This window comes from Rhamphochromis longiceps, linkage group LG12, assembly GCF_057381845.1.
Source record: "Rhamphochromis longiceps isolate RC_006_pf linkage group LG12, R_longiceps_female_GT1.1, whole genome shotgun sequence".
NCBI lineage: Eukaryota > Metazoa > Chordata > Actinopteri > Cichliformes > Cichlidae > Rhamphochromis > Rhamphochromis longiceps.
In genome coordinates this window covers 15,850,499-15,871,050 of record NC_140568.1, presented here as the reverse complement: position 1 = coordinate 15,871,050, position 20,552 = coordinate 15,850,499, and the positions used below count along the sequence as shown (strand labels likewise).

Here is a 20,552-nt window from a genome sequence, read left to right as displayed (position 1 = left end):
TACCCAGCTGTCATGATTCGACTGTGTGGCAGGCAGGAGAGGACCCAAACGCAAACTCACGGAGACAAAACGTAAACTCAAAAACACAGCTTTAATGCTGGCAAAGGGTGAAACACAAAAACAGTACTAAACTAAACTGGGAAAGCTAAACATAAAGTATACCAGGAACCACGGGGAGAATCACACACAGCATGAGGGAGACTACGACACTGACAAAGAGAAACACAGGGTTTAAATACACAGAGGGATAACGAGGGAATGAGACACAGAAGGAGGGCACAGCTGGGAGAAATCAGGACTGACGAGACAAGCAAAGCTAGAAACACTCACATGAGGCATGGACCTTCAAAGTAAAACAGGAAACACACTGACTGAATTCTAAAACACGCAAACTTAACAGCAACTGGGGAGACAGAACATAGGAACCTGAAACGTGGTACAAAACATCACAGTGGACATAACATGGAACACAGGGAAGCCATATAACAAAGCCAAAGAGCTAAACCTAAGATAACCATAAATATCTGAGATCCAGGGAAACAAGAAACAGTACATCAAAGGACTCAAAACATAAACCATGATATAAAAGCACAGGATCTCTTCCAAATAAAATAGGAAACATAATGAGACGCAGACATGATAACCGGAACTTGACAATGTAAGACACAGACATGAAACACATGAAGAGCAGGGGAGACTTAACATGGGTTGGAAACACAAGGGGGAACTAATAAGCAAATGAACATAGGAGGCCTAATGAGCTTAACATACTATACACATTAAGATGAACTAAAACTCAAAACACTGGGTCCTAAGACCCAGGATCGTGACACCAGCATGCATTGTAGTGCTTTAACTGTAAAATTAAAACAACTATGAAACAAATAATTGATGTTTTAAACAAGAATTTGTCTTTTACCTTTTGAACAAAGTGGAATGAAAATAATTGTTTAAACCGTGAGTGAAAAGGGTTAATGGTTAATAAACCTCAACTCTAAAATCATTTTCTCACCTGTTTACAATATAATTCTGGTACTTGAACTATGAGTGTAGTTCTCTGCAAAGGAAGCCTTCTGATAGTTGGAACTATCATCTGACTGTCTGGGGAATTGATTGATTTGTTACATGTGAAAAATATGTTTCACCTCCATCGTCCCAATACCCAAAAACTCCAACCCATCTAGCCTCAATGACTACCGCCCAGTAGCACTCACCCCCATCATCACTAAGTGCTTAGAGCAGCTGGTCCTAGCACACTTCAAATCCTTTCTCCCCCCCACCCTGGACCCCCACCAATTTGCATACCGCCAGAACAGGAGCACAGAGGATGCAGTCTCCATCGCACTGCACTCTGTCCTCTCACACCTGGACAACAACAACACCTACGCCAGAATGCTGTTTATAGACTTCAGTTCAGCGTTCAATACAATCCACCCCTCACAACTCATCAGGAAACTGACAGACCTGGGCATCAGTTCCCTCATCTGCAAATGGTTACTGGACTTCCTGACCAACCGCCCCCAACATGTCCGGCTGGATAACCACTGCTCATCTAAAATCACAATGAACACCGGTGTACCACAAGGCTGTGTGATGAGCCCTTTCCTCTACTCCCTCTTCACCCACTACTGCAGACCTGCTGATGGTTCCAACACCATCATTAAGTTTGCAGATGACACCACGGTGATTGGCCTCATCAGTGACAACGATGAGGCCGCCTACAGGGAGGAGGTGGATCGTCTGGCTGAGTGGTGCGACACAAACAACCTGCTGCTTAACACCGAGAAGACCAAGGAGCTCATCGTGGACTACAGGAGGAATGCTGACCCACATCCACCCATCCACATTAAGGGGACGGCTGTGGAGCGTGTGAGCAGCTTCAAGTTCCTGGGAGTCCACATCTCCGAGGATCTCATCTGGACGACCAACTGCTCCAAGCTGGTCAAGAAGGCTCACCAGCGCCTCTTCTTCTTGAGGACTCTGAGGAAGAACCACCTGTCCTCAGACATCCTGGTGAACTTCTATCGCTGCACCATCGAGAGCATCCTGACCAACTGTATAACAGTCTGGTACGGGAACTGCTCTGCCTCGCGCCGGAAGGCGTTGCAGAGGGTCGTGAAAACTGCCCAGCGCATCGCCGGAGCACCACTTCCTGCCATAAAAGACATCTACAGGAAGCGGTGTCTGAAAAGGGCTGGGAAAATCATCAAAGACCCCAGTCACCCATCACATGGACTCTTCACCCTCCTGCCCTCTGGGAGGCGCTACAGGAGCCTCCGGACTAAGATCACCATTTCTGTAATATACTTACATATCTATATTATTGCTAATATATATTGTAATATATCTATATCATGGCTAAAGCGCTTCTGGATGGATGCAAACTGCATTTCGTTGCCCTGTACCTGTGCATGTGCAATGACAATAAAGTTGAATTCTATTCTATTCTATTCTATTCTAATTACTATGTTTCAATCAGAAGTAAGCCAAATATGAACTAAAAAGTAAATTAACAGTATACTTGGAAGTTTAGTATTGTGTTAGAGTACAGTATATTTTAAGTATACTCTTATAGACTGGAAAGGACATTATGCTAGTACATTTATAGTGAACAAAAAGTACATCTAAAAGCTAATTTCAAGTATACTTCTATATACCGGTACTAAAACGGGGGCCAATATAGTCCCAAGAAGCATTAGTAGTATACTTACTAGGTAACGTATACTTTTCCTTTCTATATGTTACATTTAGAGTAATGTTTAAAAGTTACTTCATTTAGCAGGGTGTAGCTTTTTTCTCTTCTTATTCTTTCTTATACTGGAACTTCATTTTTTTCTGCACAAGGTGGTACTTTTAAGACACCTCTGCCTAGCTACAGTGAACTAACCAAAAGTTCACTGACAAGAATATGCTGTGGTCGTCATTTTACACAAGTTCAGGTGTCACATCCACAAACCTACACCATTAACCAGCATCAGTCCTACAACTTCACTCTTAAATTTAATAAATGCTGGGACAAGCAGAAACTGTATTTTTAGCGGTGCATTTTGTGGCAGGCCAGACTGCTATTAAATGCACTCTCCTATAGAAATAATTCCTTTGTAGCACCACTTTGTCTTGGTTCAGAAGAGATGTCCTGGATATACATGATAATGTAACACGGGTGTTTTTGTTTGTTCATGTTTAGCGCGTTGGGTTGTGTTTTTAAAGCGACTGTTACATTTTTAAGGCGTTTTATGCGACAGGTGTGTGAAGCACTTGTTACACATCTCAATGGGAGAGCCATAGCCGACAACACACCTTTACCTGACGTACAATGTGATGTATGGCGCACACGTCGGGTATTCACTTTCAAAACAACAATGGCGGATAGAAGATAGTGATCGAGGCGGTTAATGCTCCTTTCGCCGGTTGCCAACCATCATTAAATAACAACAAGAAGAAAATATTGATCTGCTTTTCTTAGTTGTACCCGTTTAAGACGCGATTCAGACTCAAACAAAGCTGCAAAGCAGGAGAACAACATGTCCATCAACTATTCTGTGCCACAGTCCCAGTTTGCTGCAGCACAGATTGATGATGAGATGGTGGAGGAACAACAGAGACAATTTACGGACCGTTAAGATGTGCAACTTAGAAGTAGTCAGAGGTAACTGGATGGAGTTCAGTCAGGTTAAATGCACGGTTGATTGGATTATATCTGAAGATTTTATACTATTTGTGACAACTCTGCTAGACTCCAAATTTCTCATCCAATTAATGCGGGAGTATCTCAAAAGTAAATGAAACATCTAAACTTAACACTTTTCCCCTAAAACTGACTGACATGGGACACATTAAAGTTGAATTGGAACCAGCTAATCAGTCTGAAGGTAAGTGTTTTTTCACTTATTCGAGAGAAGTCAGAAATGTGTTCTTATTACTGTTTGTTTTGACTTTTCCGCTACAGTGCCAGGTTATTTTCAATCAAATGCTAAGACAAAATTTCAATATCTATGAATGTGGAGACTCAAAAGACTAGTTAGTAATAGTTGCCGATGAATTTATGAGACTTGATAGAAACATGGACGTTTGCAACAGGTGAATCGGCGAACTAATGGGGTTGCGCCCAAATGCTTAAAGCTGGTAAATGGTCAGTGTTTTCAGGTGTGCTTGTACTACCTTTACGGTGCGGGGTGCTAACTAAGTCAGGCTAAAGTCAGTCAATCGTCGAGCTCGAATATCTTTTCATTTTTGTGCACTGCTCACTTGTCTTTACTGTGCTTTTTGTCGGCACAGATTTTGTGTTCATTGAAGCCTTTTGTGAATAATTTTGATAATTTAAAAACTGGGAATTGATTCCTATACTCTTATTTTGTTTTTGGGGTTGTTTTTTTTTTTGCATTGCATATGTCATTTTGGATAGGTAATTTGTCATTGAAGTTTTTGCAACTAAGTTTACTTGTAAATTTTGTGGCTTCCATGCACGGAAATTTATATTGTTCAGTTTGCATGTTAAAAGCCACAAACATGTAGCTAACTATAGGTTTTCCTGTGGAACTGAGAACTGTCCTGCCAGGTTCAGAACATTTCACTGATTACCTCAGCTGTCAAGTTCCTGGATGTGGGTATGCTGCACAAAACTTCACAGGTCTTTGTGCCCATCTCAGATTTCACATCAATGAAGTATTATGTCCATTTGAAGGCTGCTTTAAATACTTCAGTGTCCGAACATCATTTTCCAGCCATATTTCTCGAAAACATAAGCAGACAGTTCAGCAGTCAAGCCAACAAGAAACTGGTGAAATCATTCAAGAACTTTCACAGAATAATCTCTTAACACTGTACAAAAGGTGTGTTGAAATCTGACAAAAGAAGGAAGACATTTTTCAAAGAAAATTTCAGTTATGTGGAACCCACTCAAATTTTTTTAGGATCTGACAGTACAGGCAAACAGCGTTATTTTCAGTATGTGCCAACTAAAGAAACACTGAAGTCTCTCTTGAGACAACCCACAATACGAGAACAGTACAAACAGTCAAAACTGCGCCGATCACCAGACATGGTTTTAGAGGATGTCTCAGACAGTCAAAATGTCAAGGATAATGCACTTTTACAGCACTATCCATCATTTCTTTCACTCATTCTCTACCAAGATGCATTTGAAGTGGTTAATCCATTAGGGTCTGGCAAAAAGAAACATAAAATCCTGGCAGTGTAAAGGACTCTAGGTGAGATCTTACTACACAACCAGTCCTCTGTTGATGCAATGCAACTTGTTCTGCTTTGCAGGGACACTGACTTCAAAACTTTTGGCCATAACAAAGTTTTGAAGTCTTATTGCAGACCTTAAAGATATGGAAGAGACAGGGGTTCTGGTAGAGGATGGAACCATAATGAAGATAGCTTTGATAGCCATCTTAGGAGACAATCTGGGCTCCCACTGCATAGGTGGTTTCACTGAGAATTTCAGCTGCAGCAAACATTTTTGCAGATACTGCTTAATTGACAGGGAAAGTTTTATCAGTGATCTACTATCACTTGGACAAAAAAGAATAGCTGATAAGTATAAGGACAGTGTTGAGGTCCTCTCTACAAGTGTCCACTTGGTTGTGAATGGCATTAAATTTGACTCCATGTTTAATTCACTGAAGTATTCCCATGTGTGCTCTGGGTTACCTCCATGTTTGTGCCATTATTTATTTGAAGGAGTGGTTTCCAGTCACTTGTCACTATATATTGATACCCTTGTGCAAGTGGAAGGGCATTTCACATACAACCAGATAAACAGAGCAATTGTACAGTTCAAACATGTAGGAAGTGATGCTTTAAGTAAGCCATGTGAGGTGAAAACAGGGCAGAGGCTGGGGGGTTCAGCAGCACAGAACTGGTGTCTTCTACGACTTCTGCCTCTGTACATTGGTGAAAAGATAAAACGTCCTGTGGATAGTGAGGTTTGGCAGTTATGCCTTAAACTTAGAGACATTGTTGATCTTGTATGTGCCCCCAAAATAAGTCACAATGACATTTGCCCTGCTGCATCAGCTGAAACATCAAGCCATCCACCTCACCCCTCCTCCTCCACGTCCACCACTATGTACAACCATTACTCCAGCTCTTGGGTCTCACACTTACAGATTCCTTGGGAATGATTTCCACTCCAACTGTTGCATGAAATCACAAGAGGAGACAGAGGTCATCCAGAGGACAGGAGAAGTATGGTTAGAATTGTTGTGGAGGCCATGCAAGTTCACTGCAGAAACCCTAAATGTGCATCTTGTGAAGAAGTTGCTAAAATCATTGTAAACAGATACCCTCAAACATTTGCAGATTTTACTGAAAAGGGAGAAAGACTGGGTTGTGGACATTATTCACTACTAAGAAGCATCAAATCTAGAGTTGAACATGTTAATCAAGATAATGCAACACATAGACTTCGTCAAACAAAGAGAACCAGGAATGAGGAAGATTGCAGTCCCAACAGTAATGCAACCCCACCTAAAAAAGTGAGATGCCTTGTTGATAGCTATGGTTTTATTAATTGGCAGCCAGTTGAACTTCCTGAAGGGGAAACGCCAGCTTCTTTAGAGGAAAAGAAACACATCTTGTTTACAATTTTTAATTCACAAGGCCCTGGAGCTGTGGAGAGACCTGATGTGGATGACTTCATGTGCCTCACATATATTTCAGCTTATCAACAGTTGTCTCTCACCTTCAGTAGCTGAAATTCAGGAGCAGTGGCTATTCTTGTTTACTGGGAAAGGTCTTTCGAACCACTTTTACAAACTCACAGGCATCGATATCAGTGAGCGCTTAGGTCAGGCCCTCATAACCAAAGGCAGAAGGATTATTAACTATTTCTCCAGCCAGAAGCTCAAATAGAAACTTGTTATAAGGACACTCATCCAGCAGATAGAAAGTGAGGGAGTTTTGACCAACAACAAGGTTGGCATAGCAGCCATACTTCTCATGGTGAAGTATGACAAGGAAGACGAAGACTCCCTCTTTGTCTTAGCAGATGTAAACTTTTTTCATACAGCTCTAGGTTTAATGCTGTTGCTTGCTGTCCTGTTTTTTTTTTTTTTTTGTTACATAAAATGTCCTGGTCCTTTTTCTGGCAGGAAACTACCAGGATGTCTCTTGAATCAGAGAGCAACCTGCCAATCACCCCTAAGTCATTTTTTAAATAGAACTGATTAGACCATATTACAAATTCTGTTTGGCACAGAAGCTTTTCATGGACACAGGTATCCAGTCTCTGTTTTGTTAGCTCAAATTTCTGTAATTTCCTTTATAAACCAAGGTTGTTGGACATGTGTCTCAGTGAATCCAGCTAAGTAACAATATCAAATTTCACATTACATATTACTGATCAACATGGTAGTCTAGCTACATTAACAGCAGAAATACTGAAGTCAATACTGTAAAGTTCAACAGCAGCACAAACTATAAACTCCAAAATAATCATACAGTTGATTCATCTCCGGTAATTTAATTGGGCTGAGTCTTTGTTAGGTGTGTTTAATGTGCAGAATAATTCCCAATTATGTGCAATTATAATATGTTAAAACGGACTTATGTACATAAGGTCACTGATAATTAACTGTACGTAGCTATTTGCTTTACGACTATCTAGACAGTGTGAAGAAGTGAAGTATTGAAATTATTTTATGTTGCATAATGACAATGTTGCCCCTATGCATTTAAGGACAAAATTTAATGACTGCCACCTGCTGGATGGTGAGTGCAGAGGGGCGTGTAATTGTTGAGCTTGACAGAGAGAACACCTTTGCTGATGCGATGTCAGTCTTCTTTGGTTCATTCTATGTATTGAACCTGGAATACCAGGAGTCAGTGTGTGCAACATTGGAACTAATTCAGAGGTATGTTTGAACAGTTAGCTAATAGTGATAGATGATGAGTAAATTATCCCTAAGTAACTCAACTTATTTCAAATCTCAACTTACTGTATGTTGCTATTTATTATGGCATGTTTTAAGGTTTTTTTGTAAGGATAAATCCTGAAGAGGGAACAAAATGTACCTCCAAGGTTGGGACAAGCAGAAAGACTGGGACCACTGTGAAGCGAAAGGTTGTTCACATTAACCCTCATGTCACAACTTTCCTCCAGCGGCTTACTGAATTTGAGTGGAAAACTTCAAATTAGATAACTGTTGTTGCCATTTATAGTGAATTTCTTATATAATTTAAGTGAACAATGTGTTGTTACCTGTGTCTCCACAGACGATCCATGGCCCATGCTTTCTGGACATTTACACGAGTCGAACAACAATGAAGACAAGCAAGAAGCTGTCTCTGTCCAATAGGTTTTTTTTCCCTTCTTTTACCCGTTTGTTAAAAATTATTTCAGCTACTTACACTTTAATTGTCACATGTATTGGCTCACCCTACAAATCAATGAACTCAGTCCACAAAGCAAGGTCAAGGTTCAGTGCAGGTCAGTCAAGTTCCTTCACACCACACACGCTCATCCATGTCCTTGTTGACCCTGCTTTGTGCATTGATTTGGTGGTGTGAGCCAGTATTTTGGACAGTGTATATAAAGGCAGAAGTGTGGGGCTTGATATTATATTCATTACAATTTAGTTTATTTGTATGGTGCCAACTTCACATTGTAGGTTTAAGACCCTACAAAATATAACTAAGAAAACCCAACACTTGAACATATGTTGTCTGCCATGATATGGATATGACATAATATCGTTATTGTTTGTATTTTAACTCAAAAGTACAGTTTTTAAATTTAAAGCTGCTGAAACAAGAAAATAATAAAAAAAATCTATCTGATCGAGAAATCACTCATCTTTGGAAAAGAGAGTTTATTACAGAGAAATGGCTCTTTCCAAAATAAAAGCTATACTATACGCTTCTTCTGGGCTATATTCTCTGCAGCATATTAAACATATCAGGTCCCCATAAGGAGAATCATGTGCTAACGGCTGTCTAAATTACTCGGATAAAGTTTGTAGCATGCGTGCGTGTTGTTTTTGTCTGCTTCCTGTCTTTGCACTAGGATGATGTTGGCGTAAATGTGCAATCATACTCGTTGTGTTCCCACTAGTGCTGTCAGCGTTAATCTCGTTAAAATGAATGATCGATCTGAATGAGGGTGGGGGAGGTTCAATTTCGGGTAGCGTTGAGGCAATTGCCATGTTGCAACGAGCTTCTGTCTCGCTAGCTTGCCCCCCCCCCCCCCCGACACACACACACACACACACACACACACAAGAGCACGATCCGCTCAGTGGATCTGCGCTCGACAGTGCAGCCTAGGCAGAGTAGTGGAACTCAGATCCACCGAGCTCTCAACACAGACAGCATCGTCAGAAGAAAAGTTGATAAAATAAATTTAAAAATTTGTATTGTTCGATACATATGCGTACCGAACCGAAAGCACTGCATCGAACGGTTCAATACCGATACAAGTATTGTTTCACCCCTAATATATATACATCTATATATATATATATATATATATATATATATATATATGAACAGGCACATGGGTCAATACATGAGCGAGACACAGAAAGGAATTGGCAAAAATACCAGAGGCGCAAAACACCAGCTACTGGTAGACAGAACAGTCAGCCGAGACTGCAAGACCAGACTGACCAACCTGTGCACTGCCTGGATTGATTACAAGAAGGCCTATGACTCAATGCCCCACAGCTGGATACTGGAATGCCTAGAATTGTACAAGATCAATGGGACCCTAAGAGCCTTCATCAGGAACTCAATGGGGATGTGGCGTACTAGAGGCCAACTCCAAGCCCATAGCACAAGTCACCATCAAGTGCGGGATCTACCAAGGAGATGCTCTGTCCCCACTGCTGTTCTGCATAGGCCTGAACCCCCTCAGTGAGATCATTAACAAGACTGGCTACGGATACCGACTACGGAACGGAGCAGTTGTCAGCCACCTCCTGTACATGGATGACATCAAGCTGTATGCCAAGAGTGAACGAGACATCGATTCACTGATCCACACTACCAGACTATACAGCAATGACATTGGAATGTCGTTCGGACTGGAGAAGTGTAGTCGGATGGTAACAAAGAGAGGGAAGGTAGTCAGAACTGAGGGGATTGAACTACCAGAAGGCAACATTGCAGACATAGAGGACAGTTACAAGTACCTGGGGATCCCGCAGGCGAATGGGAACCATGAAGAGGCCGCTAGAAAGGCTGCAATCACCAAGTACCTGCAGAGGGTCAGGCAAGTCCTGAGGAGTCAGCTGAATGGTAAGAACAAGATCCGGGCCATCAACACGTACGCCCTGCCCGTGATCAGGTACCCTGCTGGGATAATAAGCTGGCCAAAGGAGGAGATAGAAGCCACTGACATAAAGACAAGAAAGCTCCTTACCATGCATGGAGGGTTTCACCCCAAGTCCAGCACCCTGAGGCTGTACGCTAAGCGGAAGGAAGGGGGCCGGGGACTGGTGAGTGTCAGCACCACAGTCCAGGATGAAACAACGAACATCCAAGAATACATTGGGAAGATGGCCCCAACTGACCGAGTGCTCAGTGAATACCTCAGGCAGCAGAAACCCAAGAAAGAGGAGGGAGACGAGGAACCATCATGGAAGGACAGGCCCCTGCACGGTATGTACCACCGGCAGATAGAGGAGGTGGCTGATATCCAGAAATCCTACCAGTGGCTGGACAAAGCTGGACTGAAAGACAGCACAGAGGCACTAATCATGGCAGCACAAGAACAAGCTCTGAGTACAAGATCCATAGAGGCTGGGGTCTATCACACCAGGCAAGACCCCAGGTGCAGGCTGTGTAAAGATGCCCCAGAGACAATCCAGCACATAACAGCAGGGTGCAAGATGCTAGCAGGCAAGGCATACATGGAACGCCATAACCAAGTGGCCGGCATAGTGTACAGGAACATCTGTGCCGAGTATAACCTGGAAGTCCCGAGGTCAAAATGGGAGATGCCCCCAAGGGTGGTGGAGAATAACCGAGCTAAGATCCTGTGGGACTTCCAGATACAGACGGACAAAATGGTGGTGGCTAACCAACCGGACATAGTGATGGTAGACAAACAGAAGAAGACGGCTGTAGTGATCGATGTAGCGGTTCCGAATGACAGCAATATCAGGAAGAAGGAACACGAGAAGCTGGAGAAATACCAAGGGCTCAGAGAAGAGCTCGAGAGGATGTGGAGGGTGAAGGTAACGGTGGTCCCCGTGGTAATCGGAGCACTAGGTGCAGTGACCCCCAAGCTAGGCGAGTGGCTCCAGCAGATCCCGGGAATAACATCGGAGATATATATATATATATATATATATATATGTATATATATATATATATATATATATATATATATATATATATATATATATATATATATATATATATAATAAATGATACATTTATGATACATTTATACAATACAATTTTTTTTGGAACCCTCCAGTCTCTTACAGTATGTTACTGTTTCCTGAAATTATGGTAAATTACGACCTGTTAAACAGTAAATGACCGCCTGTAGGAACACGGTATCCTCTAGCAGAGATGAATATTTTTGGCACTGATGATGCGTGATAACGGTAAGTTACTGGTAAATATCTTGCAGTTTATTACCTTGCAGCGGGCTTACAGTGACATACCATGAATAAACGGTAGTATACCAATTTCTTAATCACAGTATGATGTTACTTTGTTGACGTAATTTACGACATAACGACATAACGGCGTCACTCGCCAGTGAGATACTGTAAAAAAAGCTACGGTGCGTTACCATAATTTGTCCAGGAGTATTATACCGCAACAGCAAAAAGCGGTATCATCCTGCAGAACGGTAAGCTACCGTAACACGGCGTCACGGTATGACGCTGGCAACAGTGACGCCAGTATGTTACCGTAAAGTGGAAACAAAAAGTCTAACAGTGTACAGTGTGCTGGAATTCCTCCACAATGATGTGAGAGAATGATAAAGCCTTCTAAATAAAGACTAAAAGACCTTGCAGTATAATTAAAACGTCATTACCAGTGAAACATTAAAGCAGCGGTCCCCAACCCCCGGGCCTCGGTCTGTGAGTCGTTTGGTACCGGGCCACGAGAGTTGAGGCTCATGTGTGAAATGTATGGTTTTCAGGGTTTTTATCGGTTTTCAGCGTTATTTTGTTATCGTTTTTATCGTTTACTCGGTTTTCCTGGGTCTTTTCACGTGTGTTATGAATAAATTTTCTTTTTTTCGGTACCGGTACTAGTTTTATTTTGTTGTATTTATCCGCGACACCTTAAAGGCCGGTCCATGAAAATATTGTCGGGCATAAACCGGTCCTTGGTGCGAAAAAGGTTGGGGACCGCTGCATTAAAGAGAAACCAGATTAACCAGATCATAAAAACACTGTTATTAGAACTGTAAATCAGATGAAATTAACGATTGTAGATTTTTTCAGTTTTTTTCACAACTGAATGTTGGTCAAATTCATATGTTTGTGTAAGACAATGTGGGATGTGTTTAAGCGTTATCATTAGAGAGAGCAGATCTGGAATTGGGGTTTAGCTTTAAACAAACACAAACTATATTGGTTGAAGTTTGGAATTGTTATTGATGAATTAATATGCTGTAATTTATCTGAAAGCAACATTCCCAAATTCTTAATGTATATCCAAAATGGAAATTGTTTTTATCGTCTCATGAAACTCCTGTGTTACCTTTTTTCTGGAACAACTACTACTTCACCTGTTCTTTTGTCTACTTTGAAAATCTTTTTTCAAACACCCCTTTTTCTGCTACGTTCTTTGTTAAACGTGTGTTCACCTCAATGAAACTAAAGTCTTTTAAAAACAGTGTTTTATGATTTGATAATGTAAACTAACCTCTTGCCAGTTGGGCTGGTCAGTGACGTTACAAGGGTCCAGAGTACAACAGGATATTGGGACATTTCCCCCCCAGTCTGCCACACCGTGGACTCCACAGCACTTAAACTGTACAAAACACAACACTCGGGTTCAGTGGAGTAAACATGTCTGCTATCTGAGCAGGGAAAGGCACAAAATGATTTCCTATTCTGTTTATATCCAGTTCCATATATTTATTCTTTAACTCAATATTCATAGTATTACATTTAATGCTACAAGTTTCTACTTCAATGAGCCTGTTTTTCTGAGTTTGATGATTCAGTGTTAATATGAGCAGTGTTTAGCTTTAAATGGTGGAGCAGGACATGCATGATTAATCTGACAGAGGAAAGCAGCTTATCATTTACCAGATACTGGATGGCATCAAAGTCATCTTTGAGTGTCTGATTTTCTCCTGGACCCGATATCTTGTAGACCTCCAAGCTGTGCATCAGATCTTTCTCAAAGTATGTGCCAATCTGCATGACAGAAAGGAAGCGAAAGAACAGAAATATACTGGAGCCTACTGGACATGAACAAAAACAGTGTTTAGATACAAGTGGGGATAAATAGCAGTACCAAATCAAACCAAACAAGCAAAAAAGTCAAAAAATGCGAGAACATATGCCGTAAGTCTGGAGAATGAACTTAGCTCCTTGGTTAATTAATATGTCCATCCACATAGAAACTAAGTATACAACACTTCAGTATGTCATGGACTCTTTCTTCAGCTTTTCCAATATTGTAATAACAGGCCAATCAATGTGTTTGAGATGTGGCACTCAACAGATTCTCAATCTAAGAAATAATTCCACAACAGTAAAGTATGCCCTTGTTTTGAAGTAGTAAACTTTGAAACTTTATTTTTTCATTTCCAACTTTAAGCATACAGTTTTTATGTTTTGGTGGCTGTTAAAATTAAAGTTATATTTAAATAAATTGTACAAAATACCTGACCAAACCTGAAGACCCAGTGGCAATATTTGCTTTGGATAGGACTTTAATTCAGTCCAGTTCCATGTTGTCCTGTTTACTACACTATAAGTAGCAGCAGTGCAGCTGGAGGAAGCTAACAGCACTTAGTTTTTCATGAGTGCAATGCTAACAGCTTGTCTTTTTGTATATTGTGCTTTATGCTTAACTACAAATGCGGTGAAGTGAGCTGACACAGCTAACTCACCCTATTACTTTCTGTTACTTGTGTCTCTTAATACTTGCCGGGAAGCTTTTGTTCCACTTAAGGTAACACTATGTGACAATAAGTAGAATAGGTGGTTCCGATTATGTAGCACAGGTGGTTTTATCAATGGCTTCTCCAGTCTGCAAACCCTAAACTGTCCCTTATGCTTCACTGGCATGTAAATATTTGCAAAATAGATTTTAAAAAGAGCTTACAAGTGTGTGAATGATTGAATCTGGCTCGTAGTGTAACAACACTCTAAGACATTTATGAGACTAAACAATTTAATAGAATTCACACCTAGTTTTGACGTCAGCACTGGATGTGGGCATCATGGTAACTTGGCATTAAAGGGGTAATCATCATGGGACAAAAAACAACCACTCAATAGGCCATGTGAACTTGCTAGCAGTATGAACCAAGCTAGACAGCTTATAGAGGTGAATAAAGTGCATAGATTTTCTTTATTATGGTTCTGTTGCCATTATTTGATACATTTTATGCTACAAATTTTGTCAAAATATCAAACCCGATATTGTGCTACACATAAAGTAATCATTCTTTTCCTCTGGTTTTGGTTTCACAACTGGAAAAAATTGGATTGGTGTACTTCTAATAGAAACCTTTAAATAACCTGGTATATGTATACACATATGGATACAGATAGTGACTGTCCTACCTCTCTGTTGTAGACAAAAAACACACAGGCCATGGTCAGCTCCACAGATATCAGGAAGGACAGCAGGACATAAAACTGTGTGGGTGAAAATGGGACACCACATGACTACATTTGCATCTTCTCAGCTAATTTCAGTGTACTGTATTTGCATTCATTCAAACTAAATGCAAAGCTCATTAAAAGCATAGTTATGCTAATTTAATAATGGATTGTATTTATATAGCGCTTTTCAGTGCCCTCAAAGCGCTGTACAATTCCACTATTCATTCACTCTCACGTTCACACACTTGTGGAGGCAACTACAGTTGCCCTGGGGCAGACTGACAGAAGCAAGGCTGCCATGTCACGCCATCGGCCCCTCTGGCCAACACCAGTAGGCGGTAGGTGAAGTGTCTTGCTCAAGGACACAACGACCGAGACTGTCCGAGCCGGGGCTTAAACCGGCAACCTTCCGGTTACAAGACGAACTGCCAACTCTTTGAGCCACGATCGCCTACTATAAAGTTTATCATTATTTTATAGTAACTCATTAAAAATCTCTGGGCGACATTGAGTCACTGCTTCATACTCACGCTTATGAGCATGCAGCGGTTCTCCCTCATGCCTCCAACCACTCCCAAGTAGCACACACAGGTGGCAATGGTACCAGTGACCACCAGAGTGTTGGCAGGGTAGACTGGCCAGAAGGAGGTGACTAGAGAGGCAAACCTGGAGTGCATCATCATGAATTCACCAAAGGCCACCACAAAGGCGTTGCTTAGCTTCACCATAGCAAACAAACACACATACACACATAAATAGGACAAGAGACATGTCACATTATTATTCTGAATTTGAGTCTATGTGGGTTTGCCTATATGGACTAAAACTGAATTTACACTCAAAATCAAGAAAGTTTGGATTTTAATTTAGTCTCCCAAATAAAAAAACAGCAGACGTCTGATGTTAGACAGAATCGTCAACTTATGACACACTGACTCACATCTAGAGCGAAGTAAACACTATATATGCAACTAGGAAAATGATACACTTCTCACAGCTTGTATTTATTTCTATTTATTTATGAAATGTTGCCTAGAGCCTTATTTTTGATTTTCTTTATATACAGAAAGTAATTTCCATCATAAACTAAACAAAATGGTGCATTAACATTTACAAGACATGAAACGCTGTGTTTGGCCCCGAGACCCACCATAAAATACTGAACATGTTGTAAAGACAAATAAGAAGACTGACAACTGATTTATGGAAGTAGCTAAGGAGATATTTACATAAGACACACACTACTGTACAATTTAAGCTGCTTGTATTCAGTATACTAATTTATATGTCTTTGCATAGTGTATTTTTACTTTTAGGTTTTTTTTGTTTGTTTAGTTTTTGTCTAGATTAACATTGCACATAATTCATAATAAGCTTGTAACATGCATTACTACAGACTAACCCAGTTAATCTTGTTTTTTTTTTTTTTTTTCTAGAATTAAAATGAAACACTGGAGCATTATGGGTGCATTACAGAGGTCCCTCGCTACACGCGGTTCACCTTTCTCGGTCTCGCTGTTTCGCGGATTTTTTTGTGCAATTTTGCATGCTTTTTTTTTTTTTTTTTTTTTTACAGCGTATTGTGTTCTGCGTTCTGATTGGCTGTAAACCAATCGATCTCATGCCGTGTCTCCTGTACAGTACAGAATGCGTTCAGCTTGTCAAATTTACCTAAATCTTCGATCGCTAGCAGTGTGACTCTGAAGTACTGTACTGTATGTTTGTTTGCAAGTTTTCTCCAACAAACACAAAAATATCGACGAAACGTTTTGCACCGTCAAAGGCATCTGCAGGTGCCTTTGGTTTCATTCTATAATACTGGACTTCTTTTTATACGAAGGTTTGAACTTTTAGAGTGTTTAAACCATTGAGAAAAGTGGGGAAATGTTCGAGCCTCTCGGAGAAAAGTGTATAAAGTGTGTAGTAATGGGGTTTTACAGCCATAAAACATCTATAATAATTGTTGTTGTTTTTTTAAAATTAGATACCTCGCGGATTTCGCCTATTGTGGGTTATTTACTACCGTGATAAACGAGGGACCACTTTATTTCCATCACAAGTAAAAACTTTGAACGTTTGATCGGAGCCTAAAATGGTACTTTAATCCCCTCTTGTGGTCAAACGTAATCAAGTGCATGCCTGTGGAAATTAAATGGTGCTCCTGACTGATAACAATTGCAAATGAATGCGCAATGTTCAGGAACTGTGGCACCACATTTACAAGTAGAAGGTAGTTCCAGCTGCTCCCTTATTTCCCAAGGGCTGGTCACAGCAGATGGATATGCATGTTGATGTGGCACAGATTTTACCCCGAATGCCCTTCCTGACACAACACTCCCCCATTTTGTTGGACAAGGTAGGCAACTACTATCTGTCTATCTATCTATAACTATTTACCATAATGTGTATCTATAAATGTGTATACTGTAAGTGTGCTATGTCATCTGACTGGAACTGGTAATTCACAGTTACATGACAACCCATGTTTTCTGTAGTCTGGGTGGGTCTCTTACCCCAACGTACCTACCCAGCAGAGGAAGTGCAGAGCTGTCACCAGAGATTTCAGGCAGTTCACACAGGCGCTAGTCATCCTTACTGATAATCTTCCTCTGTCAGAGTTTGTCACATTTATTACCATAAAATACAAAATGACACTTTAGATTAGTCTCACTAATGGGCTTAAATGTTTGAGACATAATACTGCTATAGACAGTTACTGTTTACAGTACACTTTTGTTTGATGTGACAACACTGACCCTTAAGTCACAATGGACACCTGTGCTCTGTTTAGGCTCCTGTTAATCATTGTTATCTGCTCTTATGTCCACATTAACCATTTGTTGCAAGTTTGTATCTAAATGGGATTGTGTGACAGCAGCTCACAGCACAGCACAAAACCTTCACTTGTAACCAAATTTCCATATCTTGTGCTTCCTAATTTATTACAAACATGTAAATAAATTCAAATGAAATGATAAATTCAGACACTAATTTTGTGGTTGAGATAACAAACCAATTGAATAATCTAAGGACCTACCTTGACTAATCTGTATCCAGCAATATCTCTGTGACAGACGTGTGTGAGCAGTAGCCCAGCGTTGCTTCTCTCATTGCCAGGGTTAACTAACAATAAGGAGGAAGGAAAACTAACTAAAAGGGTGTGGAAGGGCAGTTGACATACTGGGTGTATCTACCCAGTATGTTTAGTAACAACATTAAAGAGGAGGGGCATTCACGCCTGGCAAGAGAGAGGTCTGTAATAAAATACATTTTGAAAAAATAACAAAACTGTTGAAAGACAGTTGAATTTACTTTGAAAAACACTAACCATATCACAGTCTCAGGTGAAGCAGATTTTCATCAATGACCTCTTGAATTTGCTGGACTCATTTTTTGCTTAGAGGAAAATCCATGGCAATATGCCATCACTTTGCTTCACTGCAGAAATGCAATTAGTCAGAGGCTAAAATTGGATTTTCCAGGTAGGAGATCGATGAAATCTATTGTAGCAGATTCTTTTTCGTTTAGTCTGCAATCAGGTGGCTTGTGCGCTTGATGACATTTAATGCTCCCTGTGGACTTATTCAGTTGACTTCAACAATAAATAATTAAGATGCTACATAAATGATCAGAATTACTTTTCAACCCCTAGTCAGTATAAATAAATAAATGCGATTGGAAAACTTGTACAGTAAGCAGATGGGACAGTGAGGTGATCATCTTGCATGATACTGCTGTGAATCTATAATATGTTATACAGTGTTGGGTCTGCGCTTCCACAGGCCCCGCTGGTTTAGAAACTTATTCCTGTTAACGAAACAAGGAAGCAAGACAAACAGCTTTAACCGGTTTTTACTTGCTAGCAAGGGAGGCTGGTCGGAACCAGGCTCTAGGAGCTAAACGCTCCTCACTTGTCTCCTAGCCAACTTCAAATAAACAGCCTTCCTTGCCGCCTTTTATTGAAAACAGTTACAGTACACATAAGCACCACACATTGTAAAAAACCCCTATGGTTCTAAGAGATAAGGTACTGTGAGTGTGTGAGTGGGGGTGCTTTTTTGTGTGACCTCCTGCCCACAAAAGGGTCATAAAGGCAGGAAGCTTACTAAACAACAAAACAGAACCCTCACATAGGATGTCCCATAATAAACCACTACAGCCTCCCCCACCGTTCAACAGTCTGGGGAGGTCAACAGAAACAAATGTCTTTGATCCTATAGTTTGAACCAAGACTTACAAATTTAAGTAACACAATGACAACATTTAACAATTTGACTCCAACATACAGTACAGATACAATACAGGAACGTTCAGTTTTTTGTCCTAAAACATTCATTATGGTATTTTCACTTCTATTTGTTGCCCACCATGTTTGTAGTGTAACTAATATTTCCTGATTGATAAGTCAGGATGTCAAGTATCATTTCAAAAATGTGAACAAATGTTTTTTTGTTTTTGTTTTACAATACTTTTAAGTCACCTTGTCTAAAATGTACATGACTAAAAGTAAAATTGAATACTGTATCATGTTGTATTCAGGAAGACAAAAGCTCATCAGTGTTTGCTGAGGCCTTAACTGAAATGACATCAAGGGTTAAATGGCTTAAACCATCTCCATCCTTCCCCGCTGGCCATTAGAAAGAACACAGGCTTAAGAGATTTCAGCACTTCCATCTTCACGTTCACCTGGGAACTTTCATCTTTTTACACGGTCTTGATAAAACTTTTAATAATAATAATAATAATAATAATAATAATGGATTGCATTTATATAGCGCTTTTCGAGGCCCTCAAAGCGCTTTACAATTCCACTATTCATTCACTCTCACATTCACACACTGGTGGGGGCAAGCTACAGTTGTAGCCACAGCTACCCTGGGGCAGACTGATAGAAGCGAGGCTGCCATATCGCGCCATCGGCCCCTCTGGTCAAAATCTAAACCTTTTAACCTTAAACATACAGTGTGGAGGGCTTGTGATAACTGTGAAGATGCAGACTGCATCTGAACACCTCGAGCCTCATCCTACACTTCTTTGTAGGTCACTAGTTTAAGTGATTATAAACCAATTAATCACACATCGGCAGTTGAATGGCCCCCCAAATTCTCCCGATCTGACCCCCTTAGACTTTTATCTTTGGAGTCATCTGAAGGCAATTGTCTGTGGTGTGAAGATACGAGATGTGCAGCAACTGAAACTACGGCTACTGGATGCCTGTGCTGGCATTTCTCCTGCTATCAGTGTGTGAAGAGTGGGAGAAGAGGGCTGCATTGACAATCCAACACAATGGGCAGCACATTAAACATTTTATAAGTGGTCAGAAACTTGTAAATAACTTATGAAAGAATAAAGTTACGTTGAAACCAAGCACACCATTGTTTTTCTCGTGACATTACCAATAAGTTTGATGCGTCACATGGCCCTCTTCCTATTGAAAAAACAAAAGTTGCATCCAAGATGGCCAACTTCTAAATGGCCACCATGGTCACCACCCATCTTGAGGAGTTTGCCCCCTCAACATATACTAATGTGCCACAAACAGGACTTTAATATCACCAACCATTCCCATTTTATTACGGTGTATCCATATAAATGGCCCATCCTGTAGTTCAATTTCTTGAATACACAAGGCACTGTACATGAAAAACGTTTGCAGAGAAAACTAAAAACACCACCACAACGGAAAAAAATAAACAAACTTTTATTGAAGAAGAATAATCACACACAAACAAGATTTACACACATTTTTCAGACAAGGGTTGAGCTTTTTTTTTCTTTAATTTGATA

General features: G+C 40.5%; 1 protein-coding gene and 1 pseudogene across 4 annotated transcripts in view; one reads left to right on the top strand and one right to left on the bottom strand.

Annotated features, from left to right (window-relative positions):
• LOC146657090 (leukocyte surface antigen CD53-like) overlaps positions 1 to 17,943 on the bottom strand; it is a 28,968-nt gene extending 11,025 nt beyond the window's left edge. For 2 of the 4 annotated variants that reach the window (XR_014914014.1, XM_085424909.1), the window contains exons 1-6: positions 17,803 to 17,943; positions 17,293 to 17,374; positions 15,296 to 15,484; positions 14,724 to 14,798; positions 13,233 to 13,343; positions 12,844 to 12,951 (exon numbers count right to left, since the gene is read on the bottom strand). Coding sequence is in view for 3 of the 4 variants with exons in the window: in XM_085424909.1 (XP_085281035.1) it covers positions 12,844 to 12,951; positions 13,233 to 13,343; positions 14,724 to 14,798; positions 15,296 to 15,484; positions 17,293 to 17,355 (546 nt within the window). In the remaining variant the exon portion in view is untranslated. Of the gene's footprint in view, positions 1 to 12,843; positions 12,952 to 13,232; positions 13,344 to 14,723; positions 14,799 to 15,295; positions 15,485 to 17,278; positions 17,375 to 17,802 lie in introns of those variants that run through there. The other 2 variants (XM_085424910.1, XM_085424911.1) reach the window with 2 other exon arrangements.
• LOC146657091 (uncharacterized) lies at positions 4,566 to 9,168 on the top strand (annotated as a pseudogene).
• Positions 17,944 to 20,552: the final 2,609 nt, after the last annotated feature.